Source organism: Acinonyx jubatus, chromosome A2 (genome assembly GCF_027475565.1).
Source record: "Acinonyx jubatus isolate Ajub_Pintada_27869175 chromosome A2, VMU_Ajub_asm_v1.0, whole genome shotgun sequence".
In the NCBI taxonomy this organism is placed as follows: Eukaryota; Metazoa; Chordata; class Mammalia; order Carnivora; family Felidae; genus Acinonyx; species Acinonyx jubatus.
Genome location: NC_069383.1, coordinates 153276778 through 153301242, shown reverse-complemented (window position 1 = coordinate 153301242; position 24465 = coordinate 153276778). Strand labels below are relative to the sequence as shown.

Genomic DNA, 24465 nt, shown 5'->3' with positions numbered 1-24465 from the left:
GATGTTATATTTCGAGCAGACGGTGCTGCTCACGATTCTCCCTGCCTTCACCCCACCCCCACCCAACCCCCACCAACGGCACCACTGATCACGTTAGGATGGCTCTGTGGTCAACTTTGCATATCCAGGATGTCCTTTCCAGATTTATCGTAAACATTTGCTGCAAGAATCCTCTGCTCCTTACTCACCTGCCTGACCCCTGTCTGCTTCCCGGGAGCCTGACCCCAGGCTGCGGCACATGGCGACCCCGCTGCCCATCAGGCCCCACAGGACCTAGGACATCTATCCTCACTTCTACGAGGGCCACACGCTGTCACCCTGTGACAACTCAAGTCAGCCTCTTCCCATTAGAAGTGGCAGAACTTTTACCAGCGTCATATGGGCACAGCCAACTTTTCTGTGGACACTGGGTGCCACCAGCCTGCCCTTCAGGGGTATCTACCCTTCCTGGCCTGGCATCCTTGTCCCACAGACTCCTGCAGAGCCCGACCCTCGATTATAAATCTTTGTGTGATTTTTTTAGGCCTGACTACAGGCTGTTACAAAGGCTTTCCCTCGCAGGCCTCGGGGAAAGCCGCCCTCCCCACACCAGGCTTGTGGCCTAGCCAGTGTGCTGTGGTCTCTGAGGGGAACTGCAGTCAGGGACTCTGGGCCCTGGCCAGCCATGCTTTTCCCATATTTGCCTTCCCAGCCCCAGTGCCTCCATTCCTAGCTCTGTGTGTTTTTAGGGATCTGCCTGGGCCCCAAGGTCATTAGGTGTCTGAAGACCTGTGCCAAGGTCTCCTTCTCATGGGAGGAAACCTCGAAGGCATTTCTCCCACTTTGGCTCAGCACCCAGTACTTTCCCACTCTGAGCTCTCCTCCCTCTATTCTGTAGGTGTCAGGGCCCATAAAACTGCCAGAGCCGTTTGTCCAGGGCTCTGTCCATAGCGAGACGACCCCCATGTCTGATCCACCTGCAAGGTGTTCCATTCTGTGGGGAAACCGGAACAGAGGGCATCAGGCTACACTGCCACAGTAATGATGAAAGGGCTTCACCATTACTTTCACTATGGCTTCTCGTCATTGCTTGACTTGGCCACTCCAACACCTGACAGCTCAGTTCTCCCTCTCTCCAGCTCAGCCTTGACAGCTCCCACCCATCCCACCTTTGTGCACCTCAATCCTTGAGCCTCATCAAACTGCTCAGAGTTACCTGCTTTCACAGGCATACCACACCTGGCTCTGCCCACCGACCTGGGGGCACTCCCTCTGCCTGAAATAACCATGGAACAGCCATAAGAATGGGAGCTGCCCACCAGCCTGGCTGGGCTGTTGTGAGGGGCCTGGAGATGCACAGTGCACTGTGACTACCCCCAAAAAACTCACAGAGGGGAGGTAGGCATTACAGCCGAGGACAGAACATACTGGGCACTGGAACCAGGATACTGTCCCCAATCTCTACCATGTGCCCAGACAAGGTCCCTGCCTTGTGCTGCCTGCTATAAGGCACACAGAAAACAAAAAGCACAGTGATGGAAATAAGGCCCTCCTTATGAGCAATTACATTAAATGTAAATGGATTAAACTCTGCAGTCAAAAAAGCAGAGATCGACAGAGTGAATGAAAAAACATGACCTGACTCTGCTGTCTACAAGAAAACTCACTTTAGCTGCAAAGACAAAAATAGGTTGGAAATGAAAGAATGGAAAAGATAGCCCAGGCCAACTGTAACCAAGAGAAAGTAGCCGTGGCTATCCTGATACGAGACTAAATGGGCTTTAAGTAAAAAAAGAGTATATAAGAGACTAAGAAGGACATTAGATAGTAATAAAAGGTTCCATACAGCAAAAAGATACAACAATTACGAACCCCTACACATCTAATAACAGACCACTGACATATATGAAACATACAAAAAGGAAAAGAACTGAAGCAAGAAATAAAAAGCTTACAATAATAGTTGGGGACTTCAATAGCCTGTTCTGAGTAACAGACTGAACAACCAGACAGAAGATGAGTAAGCAAGTAGAAGACTTAACACAATAAAGCAACTAGATCCAGAGGCATGCACACACGACAGTCTTCAAGCAAGATCATGAATAAGGCCACAAATGAAGTCTCAGTAGATTTTGAAAGGCAGATATTAAACAAAGTATCTTCTCTGACCACAGTGAGACAAAGTTAGAAATCAGTAACAAAAGGAAAACCAGAAAATTTACAAATCTGTGGAAATTCAAGAACATATCTTTTGATGTTTATTTATTTCAAGAGACAGAGAGAGCATGAGAGCATGCATGCAAGTGGGGGAGGGGCAGAGAGAATCCCTAGCAGGCTCTGTGCTGTCAGCACACAACCCAACACAGGGCTCTATCTCACAAACCATGAGATCACGACCTGAGCTGATGTAATCAACACATTCTTAATTGACCAATGGATCAAAGAAGAGATCACAAAGGAAATTTTAAAATACTCAGAAATGAATGAAAACAAAACATAACACACTAAAACTTATGGGATGCAGTAAAAGCAGTGCTGATAGGGAAATTTATAGCTATATATGTATTAAAAAAGAAGAAAGATCTTGGGGCACCTGGGTAGTTCAGTTGGTTAAGCATCCAACTCTTGATTTTGGCTCAGGTTCCTGAGTTCAAGCCCTGAGTTGCTGATAGTGCAGAGCCTGCTTGGCATTGTCTGTCTGTCTGTCTGTCTCTCTCTCTCTCTCTCTCTCTTTCTCTTTCTCCCTCCCTCTCTGTCTGCCTCTCCCCACTTGCACAAGCATGTGCACACTCTCTCTCAAAATAGATAAACTTTAAATAATAATAAAAAGAAAGATCTCAAATACACAACCTAATTTCACAACTTAAAGAACTAGAAAAAGAAAAACAAGCTAACCCCAAAGCTAACAGAAGGAAGGAAATAATAAAAAATTAGAGCAGAGATAAAGGAAATAGAGAACAGAAAAATAACAGAGTATCAACAAAACCATAAGTTGATTCTTTGAAAAGATCAATGAGACTGACCAACCTTTAACTAGACAGACTAAGGGAAAGAAAGAGAGAAGACTCAAGTTACTAAAATATGAAATGGAAGTGGGGACACTACTACCCATTCTGAGAAATCAAAAGATTATTTTTAAAAAGTACATAAAAAAGTACATAAACACCTATATGCCAAGAACTTGGATGATCCAGACGAAATGGGCAAATTATACAAATGCAAAACCAACCAAGACTAAATTACAAAGAAATACAAAATCTGAAGAGACCCAGAACTGAACAGACCTCTAAAGAGATTGACTCAATAACCCAAAATCTGTTTACAAAGAAAAAGCCCCAGACCTGATGGCTTCACTGGTGAATTCTACTGAACACTTAGAGAAGAACCCTTGTGCACTGTTGGTGGGAATGTAAAATGGTGCAGCTACCGTGGGAAACACTCTACAGGTTCCTCAAAACGATTAAACATATGGGGCGCCTGCATGGCTCAGTCAGTTAACCATCCGACTCTCAATTCTCAGTTTCAGCTCAGGTCATGATCTCCCGGTTTCATGAGTTCGAGACCCGCATCGGGCTCTGCACTGACAGGGTGCAGCCTGCTTGGGATTCTCTCTTTCTCCCTCTCTCTGTACGCCTCCCCCGTTCACGCTGTCTCTGTCTCAAACAAACAAAGAAACAAAAACCGATTAAACACAGAATCACCATACGATCCAACAATTCCATTTCTGGGTATACACCCAAAAGAACCACAGGCAGGGTCTGGAAGAGCTATTTGCACACCTGTGTTCATAGCAGGATTATTTCTAACAGCCAAGAGGTGGAAGCAAGAGCAATGTTACCTGCCCCCCAAAACATCCAGCACCCAGAAAATAGATACATTTGACACATGTGAATGATTACAGACAGACAGCTCATGTTAGATTTAGACCCCTGGAACTTAATGCAATCATTTGGATCTGTTCTGACCAGGAGTTAAGTCTTTCCATCATGGGGACACAAGCATCTGTGAAAGCAGTTTGAGGAACCCCCAGCTGTGAGCTCGGTTCTGTGATGACCACGTGCCATGGCATCTCGTGTCTAGAAGCTCCCCCCACCCCACCTGCTCAGCAGCAAGCCCACCCATGGCCCAGGGGCGTCTGACCTTTCATGCCTAACTAGTTTCCCAGGGCAGGCCCCCATCCTTCTACTACTAGTACCACTGGTGTTCTGACCCCAAGCATTGAAAGAGAAAAAACAGCCAATAGCATCTGGCAGGAATTTGGCACAGCAGGGCTTCTTCAAAAAGAACCACAAGGGGGAACAAATGTGGAAAGGAAATGTGCTGAGAAAAGCAGCCTGTTTTGTGGGCAGGAGCTTGAGTCCCCTGAGGAGTGAAGAGGGGATGGAGGGGGGTGGAGTGGAGTTCACGTTCCAGGGAACTGTAATCGTTTTAATGAGCTCGTTACGCAAACAGAGCGGATAGAGTTACCCCAAGTGGGAGTTGTGAGAGGCACAAAGCCCCTGCATTTCATATTTCCTGAGCAGATGTCCGAAGCTGCAGCGGGATTTGGGGTTGACTTCATGGCTTTTGAGTTTTTATGTGTTAGGAAAGGATGCCCAAAGTCTTACTCAGATGTTGATGTCAGATCTGAAAGCAACCCTACTGGGGGCAATCTGGACTTGCACGAGTGCCCTTGAGTCAGCCTGCAAACACAACGAAGAAAAGGAATCTTATTGTACCTGATGTTGAGACAATGCCAAATCCATGTTTCGGGGAAGAAGGTCCTTTTCCTCTTCTCTGCTCTATGAAATTCGAAAAGGAAATGATTCAGTTTCCATGGGCGTAATGTAATTCTGCTACCTGGCAGGTTAACATCTACACAAATAGAATGTTAACACATTACTTCGTACCTGGAAAGGTTAACCTTCTACCCAGTTAGGGTGCAGTGTGTTAATTCTCTTGGCTGTCCATTAACATTCTACTTGATTAGGACGGAACGTGCTAACTCTTTTACCTGGCAGGGTTAACATTCTACTCGATTAGGACTAGTAGAAGTGAAGCATCAAAGGCTTGACAGAATCACCTTAAATCAACAGGCACTTCACATCCTGAGTTTAAAAGGGAAGAAGGGTCACAGGGACCACGCGTCACAGGGAAATACCCACGGAGACGTGTGCCAAGACAGACGAATGGACTGGTTTGTCGGAGCAAACAGCCAAAATCTCCATCAAGAGGGTGACTGGGTTAATCAAATGGTAGTACAATCGTGCAGTGGGATGTTACACGTCAGTCTAAAAGAGTGAGGTCAGCGCAGATATACTGATACAGATTGTTCTCTAAGGCTTATTGTTGACTTCAAAAAAGAAGGCACAGGGCCACCTGGGTGGCTCAGTCGCTTAAGTGCCCAACTTCGGCTCAGGTCATGATCTCATGGTTTGTGGGTTCGAACCCCACATCGGGCTCTGTGCTGATGGCTCGGAGCCTGGAGCCTGCTTGGGATTCTGTCTCCCCCTCTCTCTGCCCCTCCCCACTCACGTTCTATCTCTCCCTCTCTCTCAAAAATGAATAAACATTAAAAAAAAAAAAAGAAGGCACAGCACAGTACTATAATATTCACTCATTGTTTAAAAAAAAAATCCTTGTATATGCATGGAAAATTTCTAGAAGGATCTCTAAGAAATTATTGACCAAAAAGGGGAATGGAGGGTCTAGAGGTAGGAGAGAAACTTACATTAAATTATATAAACTTTCACACTGCTTGAAAAAAATTTAAATCACTGCATATGGTTAAGAAAAATATCTTGTCTTCAGAATACAGATGTACAGATGGGTTATCCAATTACAAAAAGATATGAACACTTGCTTTTGAAGGCATTTGTTATGCCTTTGTGCAGCGGGTTTACAACTGCCTTCGTGGTCTGGGGTTTCAGAAAATTACTTTCATATCCACTCCAGGCCAAGCTCTTGGGGGTCCTGCTACATGAGAGTGTCAGGACCCCCAAAGCACTATCTGGTGGGTGGAGGCCCAGAGGCCAGTGTTACACCTCCCTCACCAACCACATCCTAGAATACTGCCGTGTACCATATGGGGAGCCTGGTTTGCCCATGCTGTGATTTGGAGTTTGGAAACACCTCCTGGGCCTGCCACACTCCTGCTAAGTGTGCGGCCCAGGCAGAAAGAACCCAGGAGAACAAGGTATCCAGGACCTCAGTCTAGGTAGAGAATGTGTGAAAGATGGAGAGGGCTTTTGGGGACAGGCTTGCCAGGGCTGGAGGTCTTCTCGGCCACTTCTGGCTTAGAACAAGGGCTGAGGCGTGTGGGGCCCACCCTCAGGGTCTCCAGAGAGACAAGATGCTGAGCCACTACCGACCACACTGATGCCAGCCCCAGCCTTTTGGTTCTGTGCCCTTCTTGGAGTGGGTGGGAGAGAGTAGAGCTAAGGCCTGCCTCCCTAGTCCCAGCCCCTAAATCCAGACAGAATGGGAGCCAAGGTCTCCAGAACACTTCCCCTTCCCCAGCTGGCTGGTTGAAACCTGGGCTTGAGGAGGTAGTAAGAGAGGCATCAGACGAAGGGGTTGGGGAAGAAGAGAGGGGAGACAGGAAAGGATAGGAGAGACTCGGAGAAAACAACACCTCCTGTGAAACTAAAGTTTCCATGACTCCAGGGACAAAACCACAAATCCAGGGGAGAAATGGGAACTCTTCTCTGTCTCAGTCATTGATAAGTTAGCAAACAGACAAACAAGAAGTGAGCAAGAGTATGGAGAATGTAGGCATCACCATCGATAGGCTTGACCTAAAGTATCCATAGAGAGCCCTGTACAGAATTGATGGGGGCTTAGATCTTCTTTTCAAAAAGACATGCACATTTACAAAAATTGGCCACATAAAAAGTCTTCAAAGTAAGAACAGGACAACAGATAACACAAAGACCATGTTCACTGGCCACAATGCATGTTTGCTACAAATTTATGAAAAACACTAAAAAAATACTAATTAAAAAATATCACTTGAAATTTTAAAAAGTGTCCACTTCTGCACAAGTCACAGCTCAAAAAGTTAGAACCTATTTGGAAAGAAGCAATAATGGAAACACTTCACAACACAACTCAGGTGCTGCCAAAGCAGCACTCTTAGGGAAATTCATGCCTTTCAAAAGGCTTAAATGTGCAGAGTTCAAATAAGAGACTGAGAAGTATTACTTGGTGTCCAACTTGAAAAGGCAGAGAATTGAAGGTGAAAAGGGAGGAGAGAGGAAAAGAACGAAGAAGAGAGAGATACTAGAAAGAAGTTTCTAAGCAAAGTCCCTGGGAGAGGGAGGATCAAGCCCCAGCTTTCCTCCCCACCCCAACCCTTCTGTTCCAGGCAGTTCTGCTCCTGAGGTGCCTTCCTTTCTCTGCACCCCCAATCCCGTGCACTCAGGTGTGGTCAGGAACTGGGGAGGGGGGCTGGCATGCTTGGTTCCCGGGGTCACTACTAGGTCAGTAGTGACTTTGTCCACCAGGGGACACTGGGACATTTTTGGTTGTAACAACTGGGAGAAAGGGGTGCTATTGGCAACAGGTGGGTGGAGGCCAGAGATGTTGCACAACACCCAGCCGTGCATGGACAGCCCCACCACAGAGAATGATCCAGCCCCTAAAGACCACAGTAGGAGGTGAGACAACCCTACTCGACGTGGCAATTACCTGGGGGGTTGTCTGGAGGACCCTGCTGCCACCAGGCTCCCTGTGTGGGGCTGGAAGGCAGGGACAGCCTCATCGGTGTATAGGCCGCCATCTTGTCGGTGGTTCAGGCTCACCAGGTCGGTCATCACCACCAGTCCCGTTTCCTAGGCAACAGACAGTGCCGTGGATGGGATGGCCCCAGCAGTTCCATCACTGTGGGGTTACCAGCCCAACATCCTCTGCTCTGGGCTTCGGTGCAGAGCTTGGGTGCTCTGCTCTGGGTGACACAGGCTGAGGAGATCATGGGGCCCAGTGACCATGTAAAATAGAGCAGAGGGGAGGCCAGAATATCTGTGGCTCAGGCACAAAAAGCCACATGTATGACTCCACGGATATGAAACATCCAGAACAGGTAAATCCATAGGGACAGAAAGTAGATTAGCAGTTGCTAGGGGTTGGGGGAGGGGGCACAGGGAGCCACTACTCATGGGGATGCGGTTTCCTTTTGAAGGGATGAAAGCATTCTAGAATTAAGACACAGGTGCTGGTGGCACAACACCGTGCGTGCCCTAAATGCCGCTGAATTGTGCATTTTAGAATGCACCTCAGGAGCATTTTCTGTTCGTTCTGTTCATCGTGAATTTCACAATTAAAAAAAAAAATCAGTTGGCACCGTGCCTGATCTACATCAGAGACAGACGGAGATCTGCAATTGTTACTGTTATGATCTCGACCACTGAGCTAAATACCGGGAGCAACTAGACTGCAGGAAAGCCCCACCCCAGACTGACCAGCTCTGCTTTGGGAATAAGGAGTATAAAGTCAGTGACTCAGACTCAGAAGCACCCCCCGCCCCGGCCCCTTAATTCCAAGAGCGGCCAGGGCCCAGCAGTTCAAACTGCCAGGCGTTCAACAAATGTGTAATTGAAACATCGTTTGTTCCAGTACAGACATAGATGTGCATGCAAATATATAGACAGATGTAGGCGTGTACTATTGTTTAGCTAATAGAGCAACGTGTTAATTGTGGGATCTACAGGCGGTGAGTATATAGGCATTTGTTCTTTTGTTCTACTTTTCTGTAGGTCTGAAAATTTCCCATAAAAAAAAAAAAAAAACAAGAGGAAAAGGATGCGTTTTTAATGATTTTTATAATGGGAGGAGGGGGGAAGAGCAGCCACAGATGGGCCGTGCACTTGAGTGGAGACCACCAGCATGCTCATGGGGGCTGGCGGTATGATCTAGAATGCTACTTGTGTCTCCTGCATCCCCGGTAGCCCCCGGCGTCCACAGCCCGGAAGGAGGGGGACGACGTGAGCCCCTTGAGAGCACGGCCGCCTGCTCCCAGCGTGATGGTTTTCCTACCAGCAAAGCACCCTTACCATCTCTGCTCCATAGCAAGTCCCAGTTATTGGCTGACACCCATAGCATTCCGCTCTGGTTGGCCTTGCAAATCAGGAGGGTCCGCTTATGAGCCTCCGTTGGGGAGAATCAAACTAGTTCTGCCCCAATAAAAGTTTGGAAACCTCCACCCTGACCATCTCCGTATCTCGGAGTTCATTTGTTTCAAAGCGAGAGGAGCCTGGAAGGGGCGGTGGGTCTAAGACCATCTGTGCTTACGGCAAAGGCAGATCCGGAGTCCTTGGTGACGCCCCAGGGCCACGGGAAGATGGACGAACGCCTGCGTCGGGCTGCCAGTCCAGCCCACCAGAAGGACCCATCCTCCCGGGACACCCCGAAGGCATCAGAAACATCATACTCTTCCAATTCCCGGAAAACCTACAGGCAGAGAACAGAGAGCAGTCAGCCGGAGGTTTCCTTTCCACCCAAACTGGCTCTCGGGGGTCTGGCTGCTCCTTCCGTGAATACCACTTCGAGACAATCTCAGGAGATGGGCGTTGGTGGCATTAGCCCATTCTAAAGATGGGCAGACTGGGGCTGGAAAGGTAAGACCTGTGGACAACGTTCTATTGCAAGAGTCTGATGAATTCGACTCTACGATCTTTCAATACGGCAATAAAGATTGGGTTCGATGGTGAGAGAGAGAATCTGGTTCACACGGGGGCTCTTCACTGGAAAGGGAGAGACCCTCGTGGGGGTGCTGGAGCCTGGCACCAGAGGGCCCCACTCACCTGGGCCGGAGTCAGCTGAAACCCAGACCTGAGCAGGTAGACGCTCTTATCCACCGCAGTGACACACACACAGCTGCCCCTTGCAGCCCTGACCCGCAGGTCAACAACCTCCCCAGGCTGGGTCTCATTTGCTGAGTACGTCACTGAAACCTGGATCCGAACACAGCAGAGAGACCAGGAGCTCGGCCAGACTCTCCTGACTCACCCAGCCACCCTCTCCGCCTGCCAAGGAGAACCGGTCTTGGCCAGCTCACTTGGGACCCTGGCCTTGCTGCCCAGGTGAGGACAAGGGCGGGAGGCAGAATGAAAGGAACAAGGCTGGTACAACTGGAACATTCTGCGCAGAGGAGGGGAGGGGAGAGATGGGGAGACAGGCACGGGCCAAGGGCACGCGGCAGCCAGCTTCAAAGGATGCAGGGAGAGGGGGCAGAAGGCTGAGCCCACTGCGGGGGACATGAGTGGTGTCCCTTAGATCTGGAACGCAGTGGGGACAGCTGACTGCTTTCCCTGCATGCGATCGGTGGTGACTTCTGGAGGCGCTCCAGTAAAGAAGCAACCTTGGCTGCAATTATTCCTGAAGGGTCCTGCCCGGGATACCATTTGGGAGCCTGAGCGGCAGCTGTGCACGGCCCAGCGCGGACACCCTGGAGCCCCCAGCCCTCAGTGGCGCTTGCCTGTCCCCACTCCCCTGATTGGCCCCCCACGTTCTACCTGGTTCTCAAAGAAGCTCTCCACAGCAAACTGGAGGCTGTCGGCGACGCCTTCTCCGTTCTCCCTGACGTAGAAGACCAGCAGGCGGCCAAGGGGGGCCATGCTGGGGGTCACGGCCAGCCGGAGAGAAGTCACACACACGTTGACCTCAGCTGCTGGGGCTGGAGGGGGCTCTAAGACAAGGCAAAGGTGGGGAGAGGCGTGAGGACCCAGCACCCCACGACGGGGCCACCAATGCCCCAGGTTGCCCTGGGGATGACCTGGGGTGCAGCGTGGAGGTGCTGGCCCAGGGCAAGCGCTCCGTGGACACTTGCACCACCTAGAAGGGAAGGGAAGGCCCAAAAGGATGTGGGTGTGTGATTCCCAGAGCACCATTCAGGCCAGCAGTTCTCAACTAGGACCGTGCTGCCCTCCAGGGGGCAGTTTTGGCTGTCCCGACTTGGGGGTGCTGCGGGCATCTAGCGGGGTGGGGCCTTAGCGGGGTGGGGCACCGGGGATGCCGCTCAGCCCCCTGCAGTGCACAGGACAGCGCCACCAATGGGAGAATGATCTGGCCCCAAACATCAGTAGTGCCGAGGGTGAGAAACTCTGCCTTCTCATGAGAGAGACCTTGTCTTCCTGTGTATCTATCTATGCACCTGTATCTCTGTCTATGAACTATGAATTAATCTATGAATCTGAGTGTAAATCTAAGTATTTAGGGATCTATCTGTGGATCTATGTATCCATAAATCCATCTATCTATCTATCTATCTATCTATCTATCTATCTATCTATCTTCCTATCTATCTATCTGATTCTCACCTACAGATGACTTCCCCTCAGGGACACTGCCAATGCCTGGAGACTTCTTAGGCATCGTACTGCCTGTGGATAGGTTGCTACTGGCACCGAATGGGTGGAGGCCGGGGATATGGCTCCATACCCCACTGCACACAGGACGGCCCCACCACAAATCGTCTGTCTTCAAGTGCCCCCAAGGCCCGGTCTGGGGATCCTGCTTCAGGCAGAAGGGCTGTGAAGGGGATGGGGCTGGGGAAGACCCAGGGGAGGTGACGGATATTTTAGTGAGCACGTAGAGTCAAGGAGAGGAGGAGGGCTCCCAGGTGCGGTGGGGGGCAGGGGGGGGGGGTGACCTGGACAGAGTCGGAGCGGCCACCGGCAGATGGCAACACAGTCCAGTGCGGGCTGCCGCAGGGGTCTAGCCTGTGGCTCGCCTCCCCCAGTCCCCTGCAGACAGGCGGTGAGGACACCCTCGAGGGGACTTCTCCACCCCCCTGTGGCTGACCCCTGCCCATCGCGCCTGGGACACACGCCCTCCGCCCTGAAGCAGGCACCTCTCCAGGCTGCGTCCTGCTCCCCCTTCCTGTCTGTCCCACCCCAGTGTCAGTGGCAACAGGGAACCCCAGCCTAATGGCCTGGCTCACCCGTCTCAAGAAGGTGCATTAAGCGAATCGGTTTCTCCGGGGCCGCCCGCCGGCTTCTCCGCTGGGTGAGGTGGGCGGGCTGCCGGCCTGAGAGCACGATGTTGCCCCGCGCGGCCACCTCGTAGTACAGGGTGAAGCTGCATGGGCACGTGGACTTCACCGGGAAAAGCGCTTCCTCTCCGACCTGTGGGAGACACGCAGCACGGGGGGCCCTGCCTGGCACCCACGGCCCGGCACCCACGCCAGGCAGATGGCTGCTCTGGGGCCACAAGGAGGCTGGGATGGCTGCGGCAGGAGTGCTGGCCTCCCAGCAGAGAGCCGGGCATCCTGGCGCCGGCCGTGCGCCCTGGGCGGCGGAGCAACTGTGCTAACGGCGTGGAGACTCTCGACGAGCTGACGGTGCAGGAACATGGCCCATGAGAGGTGTGGCCTTTGCCCCCCAGCTCCTGAGAGGCGATCTCCAAGCCTTTGAACTGTCCTGCCTGCCTGTCTCTGTTTACCTGAGGTCTCAGGCCACACCAGATACTGACAATAGGATTCATGGGGGGCCGGGGGAGGGGTACAGGTCACACTCTGTCACTTTGACCTCTGGAGGGGCTGGGACTGAGGTCAGCTATGCAGGTGGTCGGCCAGGTCTGGGTGACTGACCCCCGGTAAAAACCCCAGACACTCAGCATTCCTGGTCATACGTCTGGTAAGGGTCTAGTGTCCGGGACATATAAAGAACTCTCACAACTCAGCAATGTACAGACGACTTTCTAAAACTTAAAAACAGCAGGGGAGGCCAGATGAAGGATATACAGGATCTCTCTGCACCGTCTGAGCAACTCTTCTGTAAATCTAAAATTATTCCAAAATTTGAAATTAGGAGCACCGGGGTGGCTCAGTCAGTTAAGCACTCGACGCATCTTCAGTGCGGGTTATGATCTCAGGGTTCGTGCATTCAAGCCCTGTGTTGGGCCCTGCGCTGACAGCACGGAGCCTGCTTGGGATCCTCTCTCTCTCCCTCTCTCTCTGCCCCTTCCCACGTGCACTCCCTCTCTCTCTCCCTCTCAAAATAAAGAAACTTTAAAATAAAATAAAATAAAATAAAATAAAATAAAATAAAATAAAAAGTATGAGGGGCACTTGGGTGGCTCAGTCGGTTAATGGTCCAACTTTAGCTCAGGTCGTGATCTCGAAGTTTGTGAGTTGGAACCCCGCACCAGGCTCTGTACTGACAGCCCAGAACCTGGAGCCTCCTCTGGATTCTGTGTCACCCTCTCTCTCTGCCCTTCCCCTGCTCCTTCACGCTCTCTCTCTCTCTCTCAAAGTAAGTAAAGAAATAAACTTAAAATAAAATAAGTAGTATGATAACAGATTACAACATATTGAAAGATTCTTTTAAAGTCCTCAAGTCCATAACATACTCAAAACAATACAGCAACAAAAATAATGGTAGGGAAAAGAGACAGAAAGTTCTTTCTTCTTTTTCTTTTTCTTTTTTTTTTTTTTTGAAAGTTCTTTCCTTTTACAGAGGAACACCAACTCATAAACGTAGAAGGAATGACAGGACTCAGACCTGCCATCACATAGCCCCTACTGTGATAATTGACGACAGCAAGAATTGTCAGGGAGGCTAAAAGCACCGGGTGAAAGGTTGGTGGGGGTCAGGACGCTGTGGCAGGGAGGGGCCTCAGGTTGGCACCACAGATTACTCAGTAGCCTCACCCACCGGGGAGAGAGCTGGTAGAAATCACACACCAACCAAGGATAAGGTCAGCTCCAGCAACAGTGGGGTCTCCTAAATCTGCACCTCTTGACAGGCTGCTACGAGGACAGCACACACACAGTAATTCTGCCCGATTCTAATTCAGGATGTGGGAGCATCTCCAAGACCACACAGGCCCGAATTCTTCACAAAAGTCACGGGGATGAAAAGGCAGAGGTAGGGGCTGTTCCAGATCAAGAGCAGATACGGACACAGAAGAGCCAAACGCAACATGGGTGGCCATGGATCCCGAATGAAATGCGCACGTGCCCACGCGTGCACGCGCGCTCACATATACACGTGCATGCACATAGCCGCACATTACTTGCACACGTGTGCACAAGACTGTGGGCGTTCACGCGCAAGATAGAAGTCACATCCTGGGGACATCTTTGAAAATCTGAACACTGCCCGTGAACCAAAAAAAATATGTTGAGTTAATGTAATTTTCTTAGACGTGACAATAGCTTTGAGGTCATGTTGAAGAATGTCCTGATTTTTAGGACGTATTATGCTCAAGTATTTTAAGAGTGAAGCATCAGGATGTCTGTAACTCATTTTCAAATGTTGTAGCCAAAACAAAAGGGCTAAAGAAATAGATGAGTTGATGGGGTGCCTGGGTGGCTCAGTCAGTTAAGCATCCGACTTCGGCTCAGGTCATGATCTCACAGTTTGTGAGTTCAGGCCTCACGCCAGGCTCTGTGTGGACAGCTCAGAACCTGGAGCCCGCTTCATATTCTGTGTCTCCCTTTCTCTCTGCCCCTCCCCTGTGTGCTCTGTCTCTCTCTTTCTAAAATAAACATTAAAAAAATTGTTTTAATTAAAAAAAAATAGATGGATAGATGGGTGGACAGGTGCCTTGGACAGGTGCGTGGATGGGTGAATGGGTGGATGGATGGGCAGGGGCTGCATAGGTGGACAAGTGGGCAGGTAAGTAGGAGGACAGATGGGCAGAAGCAAAATGTGAATTCATAAATCCAGGTGAAAGGCATAGGATTATACTTTTTTTTTTTACGATTTCTAAGTTTGTAAATAGTCACCTTATAAAAAGGCATTGAAACAAAAGTCCCCTTCTGTTTCAGATGTTAGGGGGCAGAAAAACGCATAGCCTTCCTCTTCTCATGCACTAACCCCACGGCAACCCTAAAAGATAGGGTTGTCAAACCCATTTACAGAGCAGCAATCCCCCCTCCCCCGCCCTGCCTGGGCCTTCAAGCTGGAGGAAGGGGAAAGGGCCCTGACAAGAGCCCAGACTGGACCAAGCACGGCCACTCTTGCCTCAACGCCCTGAGGTTGCGCCCAGGGCCCCAGCGATGACAGTCGCGGGGGGGGGGGGGGGGGGGGGGGGGGGCAGGAGCCAGCTGACCCGACTCTGGCAGGATGGAGATGTCCCTCCAAGAGGAAAGTCTGAGTGGCCCAGCCAGGTCCTTGCCTAATGGGAACAGACGATCTCATCTGAGTCTCTTATTCTCAAAACTCCCGCAGTGGGCCACGAAGCCCCCAAAAGGGGCCGCTCCGGCACCAGGATTCCTCTAAGCTGCATCCCAGGCACCAACCCCCCCCCCCCCGCCCCCCGCCCTCCCCTGGTGGCCTTGGGCCTGAGCAGCGGCTGGTTTACGGGCCAGTAAGGCCTGGGAGCAATGCCGGGGAGCAGCTCACTCTGCAGCAGCCAGGCTCTGCCTGGGGCCTCTTGGTTAACGGAGTTAACAGGGTGCTTTACACTGTGTATACAAAAGTGTATCTTATTTAATAGATGAGGGATAAACAAACTACAGCTCATCCATTCCGTGCAAGACACCGTCAAGTGAAAGAAGCCGATGTAAAAAGACTACACGCTGTATGGGGTGCCTGGATGGCTCGGTGGATGGGGCATCCGACTTTGGCTCAGGTCCTGATTTCACGGGCTCGTGGCTTCGAGCCCTACATCTGGCTCTGTGCTGACAGCTCAGAGCCTGGAGCCTGCTTCCGATGCTGTGTCTCCCTCTCTCTCTCTGCCCCCTCCCCCACCCCTGCTCACGCTCTGTCTCTCTCTCTCCTTCAGACAGAAATAAACACTAAAAAAAGAAGGCCACACGTTGTACGATTCCAGCTACCACAGTCTCCCCTGTGAGACTCCCCTGTTGACCGCCGTCAACAGTGTTCTGGAAATGGGTGATCCTCCTTTTTTTTTTTTTTTTAATGTTTATTGTTTATTTTTGAGAGAGATAGAGAGAGACAGAGTGTAAGCAGGAGAGGGGCAGAGAGAAAGGGAGACACAGAATCCGAAGCAGGCTTCAGGCTCTGAGCCGTCAGCACAGAGCCCCACGCGGGGCTCGAACTCACGAACCGTGAGATCATGACCTGAGCCGAAGTCGGACGCTTCACCGACTGAGCCACCCAGGCGCCCCAGGTGATCCTCCTGATGTATCATCAGAAGGTCAGGCGCAGCCTAATGCTTTGTCACAACGCCTGCATCACTCACCTTGATGTGGGAAACAAAGGCAGACTGAGGGCAAGTCACAAACTAATAACCTCCCCCCCCCCCCCCACACACACACATAGGTGACATTCCTCAGGCACTCCCGGCTGCCCAAGAACAAAGGAAAGGGAAAAACCCGTGGTTAACTGATAGAGATCACAGTCATGCGGGCCCTGAGTCTCCATCAGGTTACAACTGTCTCAATAATTTACAAGGGGAAGAAGCAATTCTATCAATCGCCAAACTTCCAGGAACCCGGAGATTCCATTTCCTGGGACCCTGACACCACCCTACCCCCCCGCCAAGAGAAGAGAAAATCTTACACCATCAATCACTCCGCACAACTCCAGTGCAGCTCTTTCTGCCCACGGGTCCTGTCCCCGTGCTTTAGGAAAACCACCTTTTTGCACCAAAGACGTCTCAAAGAATTCTTTCTTGGCCGTCGGCTCCGATCCCCAATGCTCCGAACCACATCAACCTTACTTCATCTCCTCACGTAGACATTTTACTCTCTCGTGGTCACGAGAAAGCAGGCTGGGTACAGTACAGTATATTTCGAGAGAGAAGGAACCACATCCCCGTGACTCTCGCTACAGAATATTGTTACCGTGGTTCTATTTTATCATTACTGTTGTTAATTTTACTGCGCCTAATTTAGAAGTCAATCTTTGTCATAGGCATGTAGTATAGGAAAAAACAACACACGTAGGGTCTGGTACTATCCGGAGTGTTAGACATCCACTGGGGATGTAGGGATGTATCTCTGGATAAGGGAGGGGGGACTACCATATACATGTGATGGGAAAACAGCTATTCTGAGCTGCTGCTGGGGCATCTGACGGCCTGACAAAGCCCCTCACACCCGGAGTCTGGACATTTAGATAAGGACCCGAGCTTAGGATTCTGGCCGCAAGTTTCTGCTTCACTTTTCCCCAGGGGGCCTTTTGAAATAACCATATAGCACTGACCCCCCCCCCGCCCCAAAGCTATGACCTCGTCTCCAACCACCTTACAAGTAAAGGGTGCTTGCTGCCCGGCTGCCTGCCTCCTGCTCGCTTGTGACCTGGGACGGAGGACTGCCCTTCCCCCCACCCTTCATTTTGCACCCGCGCACCCCACTCTGGGATCTGTAAATAAATCTCACGGCTTGACTTCTTGTGTGTGTGTGTGTGTGTGTGTGTGTGTGTGTGTGTGTTGAAACTGTGCCTCCAGGGGCGCCTGGGTGGCGCAGTCGGTTAAGCGTCCGACTTCAGCCAGGTCACGATCTCGCGGTCCGTGGGTTCGAGCCCCGCGTTGGGCTCTGGGCTGATGGCTCAGAGCCTGGAGCCTGTTTCCGAGTCTGGGTCTCCCTCTCTCTCTGCCCCTCCCCCGTTCATGCTCTGTCTCTCTCTGTCCCAAAAATAAAAAACGTTGAAAAAAAAAATTTATAGAAACTGTGCCTCCAATCAAAACAACCCCGGAGGTTTTCACTTCTCCCAACACAACATGACATTCTAGAAAAGGCAAAAGTACAAAGACGGTGAAAAGATCAGTGGTTGCCAGGGGGTAGCAGGGAAGGAGGGATGAACGAATAGGTGGATGGAGCCCAGAGGATTTTTAGGGCAGCGAAACCATTCTGTATGATACTATAACATCAGAGGCGCCTGGGTGGCTTAGTCCGTTAAGCATCTGACTTTGGCTCAGGCCATGATCTCATGGTTCGAGTTCAAGCCCCGCATCGGGCTCTCTGCTCTCAGCTTGGGATCCTCTGCCCCATCTCTCTCTGCCTCTCCCCCGATCATGCCCCCCCAAAGATAAATACACTTAAAAAAATTGGGGTGCCCAGGTGGCTCAGTCGGTTAAGTGTCCGACTTTGGCTCAGGTCATGATCTCGCGGCTCATGGGTTCGAGCCCTGCATCAGGTTCTGAGCATTCAGCTCAGAGTCTGGAACCTGCCTTACATCCTGGGTCTCCCTTTCTGCCCCTCCCCCACTCACGCTCGGTCCCTCACTGTCTCTCAAAAACGAGTAAACATTAAAATAAATAAAATAAGAATAAAAAAGATACTACAACCCTGGGCACACATCACCATACATTTGTCCAAACCCACAGAATCTGCAACACGAAGAGAGGACCTAACACACACTGCAGACCTTAGTTAATAACAACACATCCAACCTGGCTCATCAACTGTACGAGATGTGCTACCTGAATGCAGGCTGCTAATAATTGGGGACACTGCCTGCAGGGGCGAGGGGGCACGGAGGAACTCTCCTCCTTCTGCCCAATTTTTACAGATCCGTGTCTCCACACACATCTCCGCGAATCTTACTTAATCGGGATTGCTGAGTAACAGGGAAGAAGGAACACGAGACCCAGCTCTAGGTCCGTGGGGAAACCTCAGAGCCCATGCACAAGAAGTACAAGCCTGCAGACAGGAGCCCTGATGGCCACGTTTATCGTGGTAAACCCCGGGGCCACAGCCTGAATATTCACCATAATTAAACTATGGGCATTCATTCCGAGGAATAGGGCCTTGCTGGAGGGCCGGGGGCCAGGGCATCAGTGTCGGCCCTGCTGGGGCATGCATACATCCCCTGGAGGTGTGTGGAGGGCACGCCTGAGCACCTTACCTGCAGGGGGCGGGCGGGGGGCTGCAGCTGCAGGTGGCACTGGCTGGGGGAGTACCAGCTGCTGAGAGAGAGGTAGCTGGGCAGGTACTGGGCCCCCACGGGCTTTCCATTGAGTGCCGTCACCTTGGTCTGAGGAAAAGAGGGTACTTGGTCAAGGCCTGGGTGCTTGGCCTAGGAAGGGGGTCCTTGGGGATGCTTCTGCCTGCCCTGGCCTGTGGCAAGACCCTCTCATGTCCCAATTCCCCTTTGGGGAATCCTCTCCCCGGTTCTTAAGAGAATGGGGTCCAATGTGCTTTTGCCCCCCTCTCCCCGTTCCTCAGCTCCAGGAAGCAAGTGTCCGAGGCTGGTCACAGGGTGTTAGGGGGTGGCTCAAGACAGGGGCAGGTGACTCATGTGGCTGCCAAGAGAGCTCTATCATGGACATACTAGGAAACCCTCCCCATGCCCCTGTCTCTCTCTCTCTCTCTTCCTCTTTCTCTGGCTTGCTAGTGACCCTGGTGGCTTCTTGGAGGGGATCACAGGCCTGAGAGGACGGTCAGGAGATGGAGAGGCTGTGTGGAACAGCACCCCCATGGCTCTGGAGCCTGCTCCTCCCTAAGCTCGAGCCCTGCCGCCCTGCGTGCACCAAGCCCTGGGTGGTTATACGGCTTTGCTCCTTTGGGCTTTGAGCTTTTTCCCTTCACTTAACCCCAACACAAGGGAGAGGCCAGAGGAGCAGGTCTAAGACCTCTGTGAGATCAAGAATAAAGAAATTGGCCATGGGGCGCCTGGGTGGCTCAGTTAAACGTCCGACTCTTGGTTTCGGCTCAGGTCATGATCGCAGTTTGGTGAGTTTGAACCCTGCGTCGGGCTCCGTGCTGACCGTGTGGAGTGCGCTTGGGATTCTCTGTCTCACTCTCTCTCTGTCCCTCCCCCACTTGCACTGTCTCTGTCTCTCTCAAAAGAAATAAACTTTAAAAAAAAAGGAGGGGGTGCGCCTGGGTGGCTCAACTGGTTAAGCGTCGACTTTGGCTCAGGTCATGATCTCACGGTTTGTGGGTTTGAGCCGCACATCAGGCTTTGTGCTGACAGCTCAGAGCCCGGAGCCTGCTTCGGATTCTGTGTGTGTGTGTCTCTCTCTCCCTTTTTCTGCTCCTCCCCAGCTCTCTCTCTCTCTCAAAAATGAGTAAATGTTAAAAAAAAAAAAAAAAAAAAGTTAGCCCATTTTTGTCCCCAGTTTCTGGGAGGTAGCCTCCAAAGCCTGGAATTTTCCAAGTGATGAGAGTGTCTTTGTTATTTACGGTGCATCCTGAGGGTATATGCCACCGAGCCGAATCAGGACAGGGGCAAAGGGTTGGGGTTTTGAGACTTGTGATACCAGCCTAACCTCCAGGGAGGGAGGCGACTGGAACTGGAGTCTGTCACAGGGCCCGTGATTCACAGCTACTTTACGAACCCCGGTGGACACCGTGGACACCGAAGCTTGAGAGAGCGCCCCCGGCTGGCCGTTCTCTGGGGGCACGGTCACACATCATGAGCCGGGAGGATGGTGTGTCCCAGGGACCCCAGAGGGACAGCTCAGAAAGCTTCAAGTGTGGGACCCTCCCAGCTCTGGCCCCACGCCTCTCTCTTTTCGGCTGGTGCTGATTTTCCACGCTGCTATAAAAAAAACTGTGATTGCAAGAGACACGCACTTCCAGTTATAAACTAAGTCCTGGGGATGGAATACCCGGCGGTGTGACCGTAGTTAACAACACCACAGTGTATACTTGAAAGTTGCTAAGAGTAGATCTCAAAATTTCTCGTCATAAAAAAAAACGTAGAACTATGGATGATGCTGGCTATTAATTACACGTATGGTGGTGTCTGTTTCACATGTGCAAATATGGACTTATGGTATACACCTGAAACTAACACAGTTACAAGTCAACTGTCCCTCATTTAAAAAATAATTGACTTGGGGCACCTAGGTGGCTTAGTTAAGTGCCTGACTCTGGTTTCGGCTCAGGTCACGATCTCTTAGTTCGTGAGTTCGAGCCCTGCATCGGGCTTGGGATTCTGTCTCCTCTCTCTCTGCCCCTCCCCGACTCGCACGCACAAAGGTACTCTCTCTCTCAAAAATGAATAAACATTTTTAAAAGTTAAAAATAATTGATACTTACAATTAGCTTCCCTTTTTTAATTTTTATTATTTTTTTAATGTTTATTTCTGAGAAAGAGAGACGGACAGACAGGCAGAGAAAGGGCAGAGAGAGAGGGAGGCACAGAATCCAAAGGAGGCTCCAGGCTCTGAGCTGTCAGCAGAGAGCCCAACACGGGGCTCGAACTCACACACTGAGAGATCATGACCTGAGCTGAAGTCAGTCCCTTAACCGACTGAGCCACCCAGGCGCCCCAAGTTTTGTTTTTAAAAGAATAATTAAAGACCTTTTCCTAAACAGTATTTGGTAACAGAAATAAAATATCTATTAAAGTGACATTTTGGGGAAAAGCTAATTTTTAAAAAAAAATTTAAGTTTACTTATTTTGAGAGAGACAGACAGACAGAGAAAGCAAGCAGGATAGGGGCAGAGAGAGAGAGAAGCCCAAGCAGGCTCCACACTTGAACTCCTGAACCAGGAGATCAAGACCTGAGCTCAAGTCAGGCGCTCAACCGACTGAGCCACCCAGGTGCCCCAGGAAAAGCTCATTTTTAGACATGTATCTATGACAGAGAAAATTTTTCAGCTAATTCTGGTATTTGTAGTCATCTCAGGGCTTTGCTGCTACTTAACTGCTAGAGGACTAAATGCAAATAAAAGGGACATCTTGCAATCATTAAGAAAAAGCTGTCATTGTAACCAGGAGTTTGCAGCCCGCTGGATGGCCCGGAGAGCCCCAAGCTTGCAACTTCCCATGGTTAAAAATCTCTAAGGACACGTTGCCCCACAGAGGACAGTCACCACAAGCGTCCTCGGCTCCCACCTACACATTTACTCTAAGCTGCCCCCACCCCCTCCCCGCCATCCAGCGTCCGTGGGGCTGTCACAGAGCCGGACGCCCTCTTCTGTCACTCCTGCTCCTCTCTTCCCTGACAATGGGACCCCGTGTCCTACCTTCATAGCTCCAGGCTTGGTGGCCTCTCTGTCATCACCTTCTGTCTGCCCACCTGTGCCCGCACCCCACCCCCCGACCAGGTACCCTGTAATGTCACTGGAACAACTGCTGAGTTTCAAAAATCAGGCCACTCTGTCCCCCTGATGCTGCCTTCTGGGTAAACCCCAAGAACCCCTGTGAGGTGGGGGGCACCCCACCAGCTCCCTCCTCCACATCTTCCTGAATGGCTCAGCCTGGCTGGGCCCTGCAGGACCCAGTTACACTATGATCGAGGGCCTCTGGGCCTCTGCACATGCTGTTCCACCCTCCCAGAAGCAGTCTGGATGACCCTCCCCAAGGTCAGGAGTCCACATGGTGGGATCCCTTTGGGAAAGCCTCCTTCAGCATGATAGCAAGGAAGCTTCGCCTCTCCTTGACCTCCTGTCTTGCCTTGGGCTCTCCCCCGGTCAAACTCCCCGTCAAAGACCATAAACTCCCTCAGGGAAGCAGCAGGCCACAGTTCCACTGAGCTCTTGCCCAAGCATAAATCAGGGAAGGCACCAAGGCTGTGCCTTGTGGCTGAATGACAAAGGTCCAGGCAACTCACCCACCTCCAGCCACACGTGTTGAGCCGACATGGGGATGAAGGGGATTTCAAACCCCACCAGCCCTCCCCGGGACACAGATTCAGTGGTGTAGATGTTGTCCTTCGAGGTCAGCTCTGCCCTGATCTGGACCGTCACCCCCTCGGCCGGGCTGCCGTCTGGGTAGGACAGCTCCACCTGGAAGGGGATCACCAAAGATTCAACACAGTCAAGGCAGTACCACTCTCCAGACGGATCTACAGACTCGACCCAATCCCCCACCAGAATCCCAGCCAACTTCTTTGCAGAAATCGACAAGCTGTTGCTAAAATTCACAGGGAAATAACCAAATAACCAAAACAACCAGGAAAAAGAGGAACCGAGAAGAACTCATATCTCCTAGTTTCAAAACTGTGAAGCTACAGTAATCAAGACTGGCCTAGGAGAGACATGGCGATCAATGGTACGGAATTGAGAGTCCAGGAATAAACCCACACATCCGTGGCAAATTGGTTTTCAACAAGCGTGCCGAGACCATTCACTTGGAAGAGAACAGTTTCCTCAACAAACAGTGCTGGGAGGACTGGACACCCACATGCCAAAGAATGAAATCGAACCCCTACCTCACACCATCTGCAAAAGTTAAAAATGGATCATAGGGGCACATGGGTGGTTCAGTCGGTTAAGCATCCGACTCTTGGTTTCAGCTCAGGTCATGATTTTGAGGTTTTGTGGATTTGAGCCCCGAGTCAGGCTCTGCGCTGACAGCATGGAGTTGGCTTGGGGATTCTCTCTCTCCCTCTCTCTCGCTCTCTGCCCCTCCCCCACTCACACTAAATGTCCCCCTCAACATAAATAAACTTAGACTAAAAAAAAAAAAAAGATCATAGACCTGAAGTTAAGAGCTGGAACTTTGAAACACTTAGAAGATGGAGAGCTGGGCGGGGGAGGCCAGGAGAGGAGGACCTTCACGACCTTGGACTTGACCAAGAAGTCACAAGGTACAAGTTACCACGGGCTGGCCGTTAGCCTGGTGCCACGTGGTGTGGAAAAAGAACGAGCAGAGGCTATTTATTCACAGCTTGCTGCAGCCAGGGAGTCACAGCCACCATCACTTGTGTTTGGCAGAGACTCAGGTGCAGGTGAAGTGGGAAAGCGTTGTAGAGAAGCAGGGAGGGCTTCAGGTGTGCCTCCGTTGGAGGCTATAGCTGTGGGGAAGCTGTGGGGGCTAACCGGAAGTGGGGTATCCTAGACAATCGGTTAGGGGAACGTATAGGGACTCCGTATCTCTCCAATGTGCGGATCTGATCTATTCTATTCTATTCTGTTCTATTCTATTCCATTCCATTGCATTTTAGAGACAGAGAGTGCACAGATGCACAAGTAGGGGAGAGGCGCAGAGGGAAAGAGACAGAGGATCTTAAGCAATCTCCATGCTCAGCGTAGAATCCAAAGAGGGGCTCGATCCCACGACCCTGGGACCATGACCTGAGCTGAAATCAAGAGTCGGACACTTAGCCGACTGAGCCACCCAAGTGCCCCGGCATTCTCAATTCTGTCCCATTGGTCTCCAGGTACAAATTACCGTGTACGAATCACCACATGCTGGCCGCTGGCCACTGGCCTGGTGCCACGCTGGGGGAGGAACAGAACGGGTAATGCTATCAACAGTTCCGTGTGATGCTCCGACCTCATTCAGACGTAGAAGAGGCAGTCGGAAAGAGGGGTTCAGAAGACAGGGATGGTGTGAAAGAAATATGGCCAGTGGGCCCTGAAGGACCCTAGAGTAGCCCCTCGACCGTGCAGGTATTTGGTGACAGAGTGACAGGGGCTTCGGCTGGCATGATCCCCATTTACAGCTCTGCTCTTTAATGCAGATGGTGGATAATTTCTCAGTGGTCCCTGAAATGCTCCCTTTCGTTGATCTGACAGCCCGAGCCTCTTCTCCATGCACATTCTGACCCTGCACGTTGGGCTTTAGCTTCTCCTCAAGCTGGGACCCTCAAAGCCAGGGGCGCACAGGCCGTGTCTCTGTGATTGCGCCTGAGGGGCTGGGATCCGGCACAGACAGAAGGGAGGTCTCAGAGCAGAGCAGGAGTAGCAGGCCACAG

At 51.1% G+C, this 24465-nt stretch overlaps 1 protein-coding gene across 7 annotated transcripts in view; it reads right to left on the bottom strand.

Annotated features, from left to right (window-relative positions):
- Positions 1–24465, bottom strand: part of CPAMD8 (C3 and PZP like alpha-2-macroglobulin domain containing 8) — an 81824-nt gene that overhangs the window by 40107 nt on the left and 17252 nt on the right. For 6 of the 7 annotated variants that reach the window (XR_003413687.2, XR_003413689.2, XR_008297207.1 and 3 more), the window contains exons 12-19: positions 22382–22552; positions 18717–18845; positions 11897–12080; positions 10470–10642; positions 9759–9908; positions 9247–9405; positions 7648–7790; positions 4698–4760 (exon numbers count right to left, since the gene is read on the bottom strand). Coding sequence is in view for 4 of the 7 variants with exons in the window: in XM_053219687.1 (XP_053075662.1) it covers positions 4698–4760; positions 7648–7790; positions 9247–9405; positions 9759–9908; positions 10470–10642; positions 11897–12080; positions 18717–18845; positions 22382–22552 (1172 nt within the window). In the remaining 3 variants the exon portion in view is untranslated. The remainder of the gene's footprint in view (positions 1–4697; positions 4761–7647; positions 7791–9246; positions 9406–9758; positions 9909–10469; positions 10643–11896; positions 12081–18716; positions 18846–22381; positions 22553–24465) is intronic. The other variant, XM_053219688.1, reaches the window with a different exon arrangement.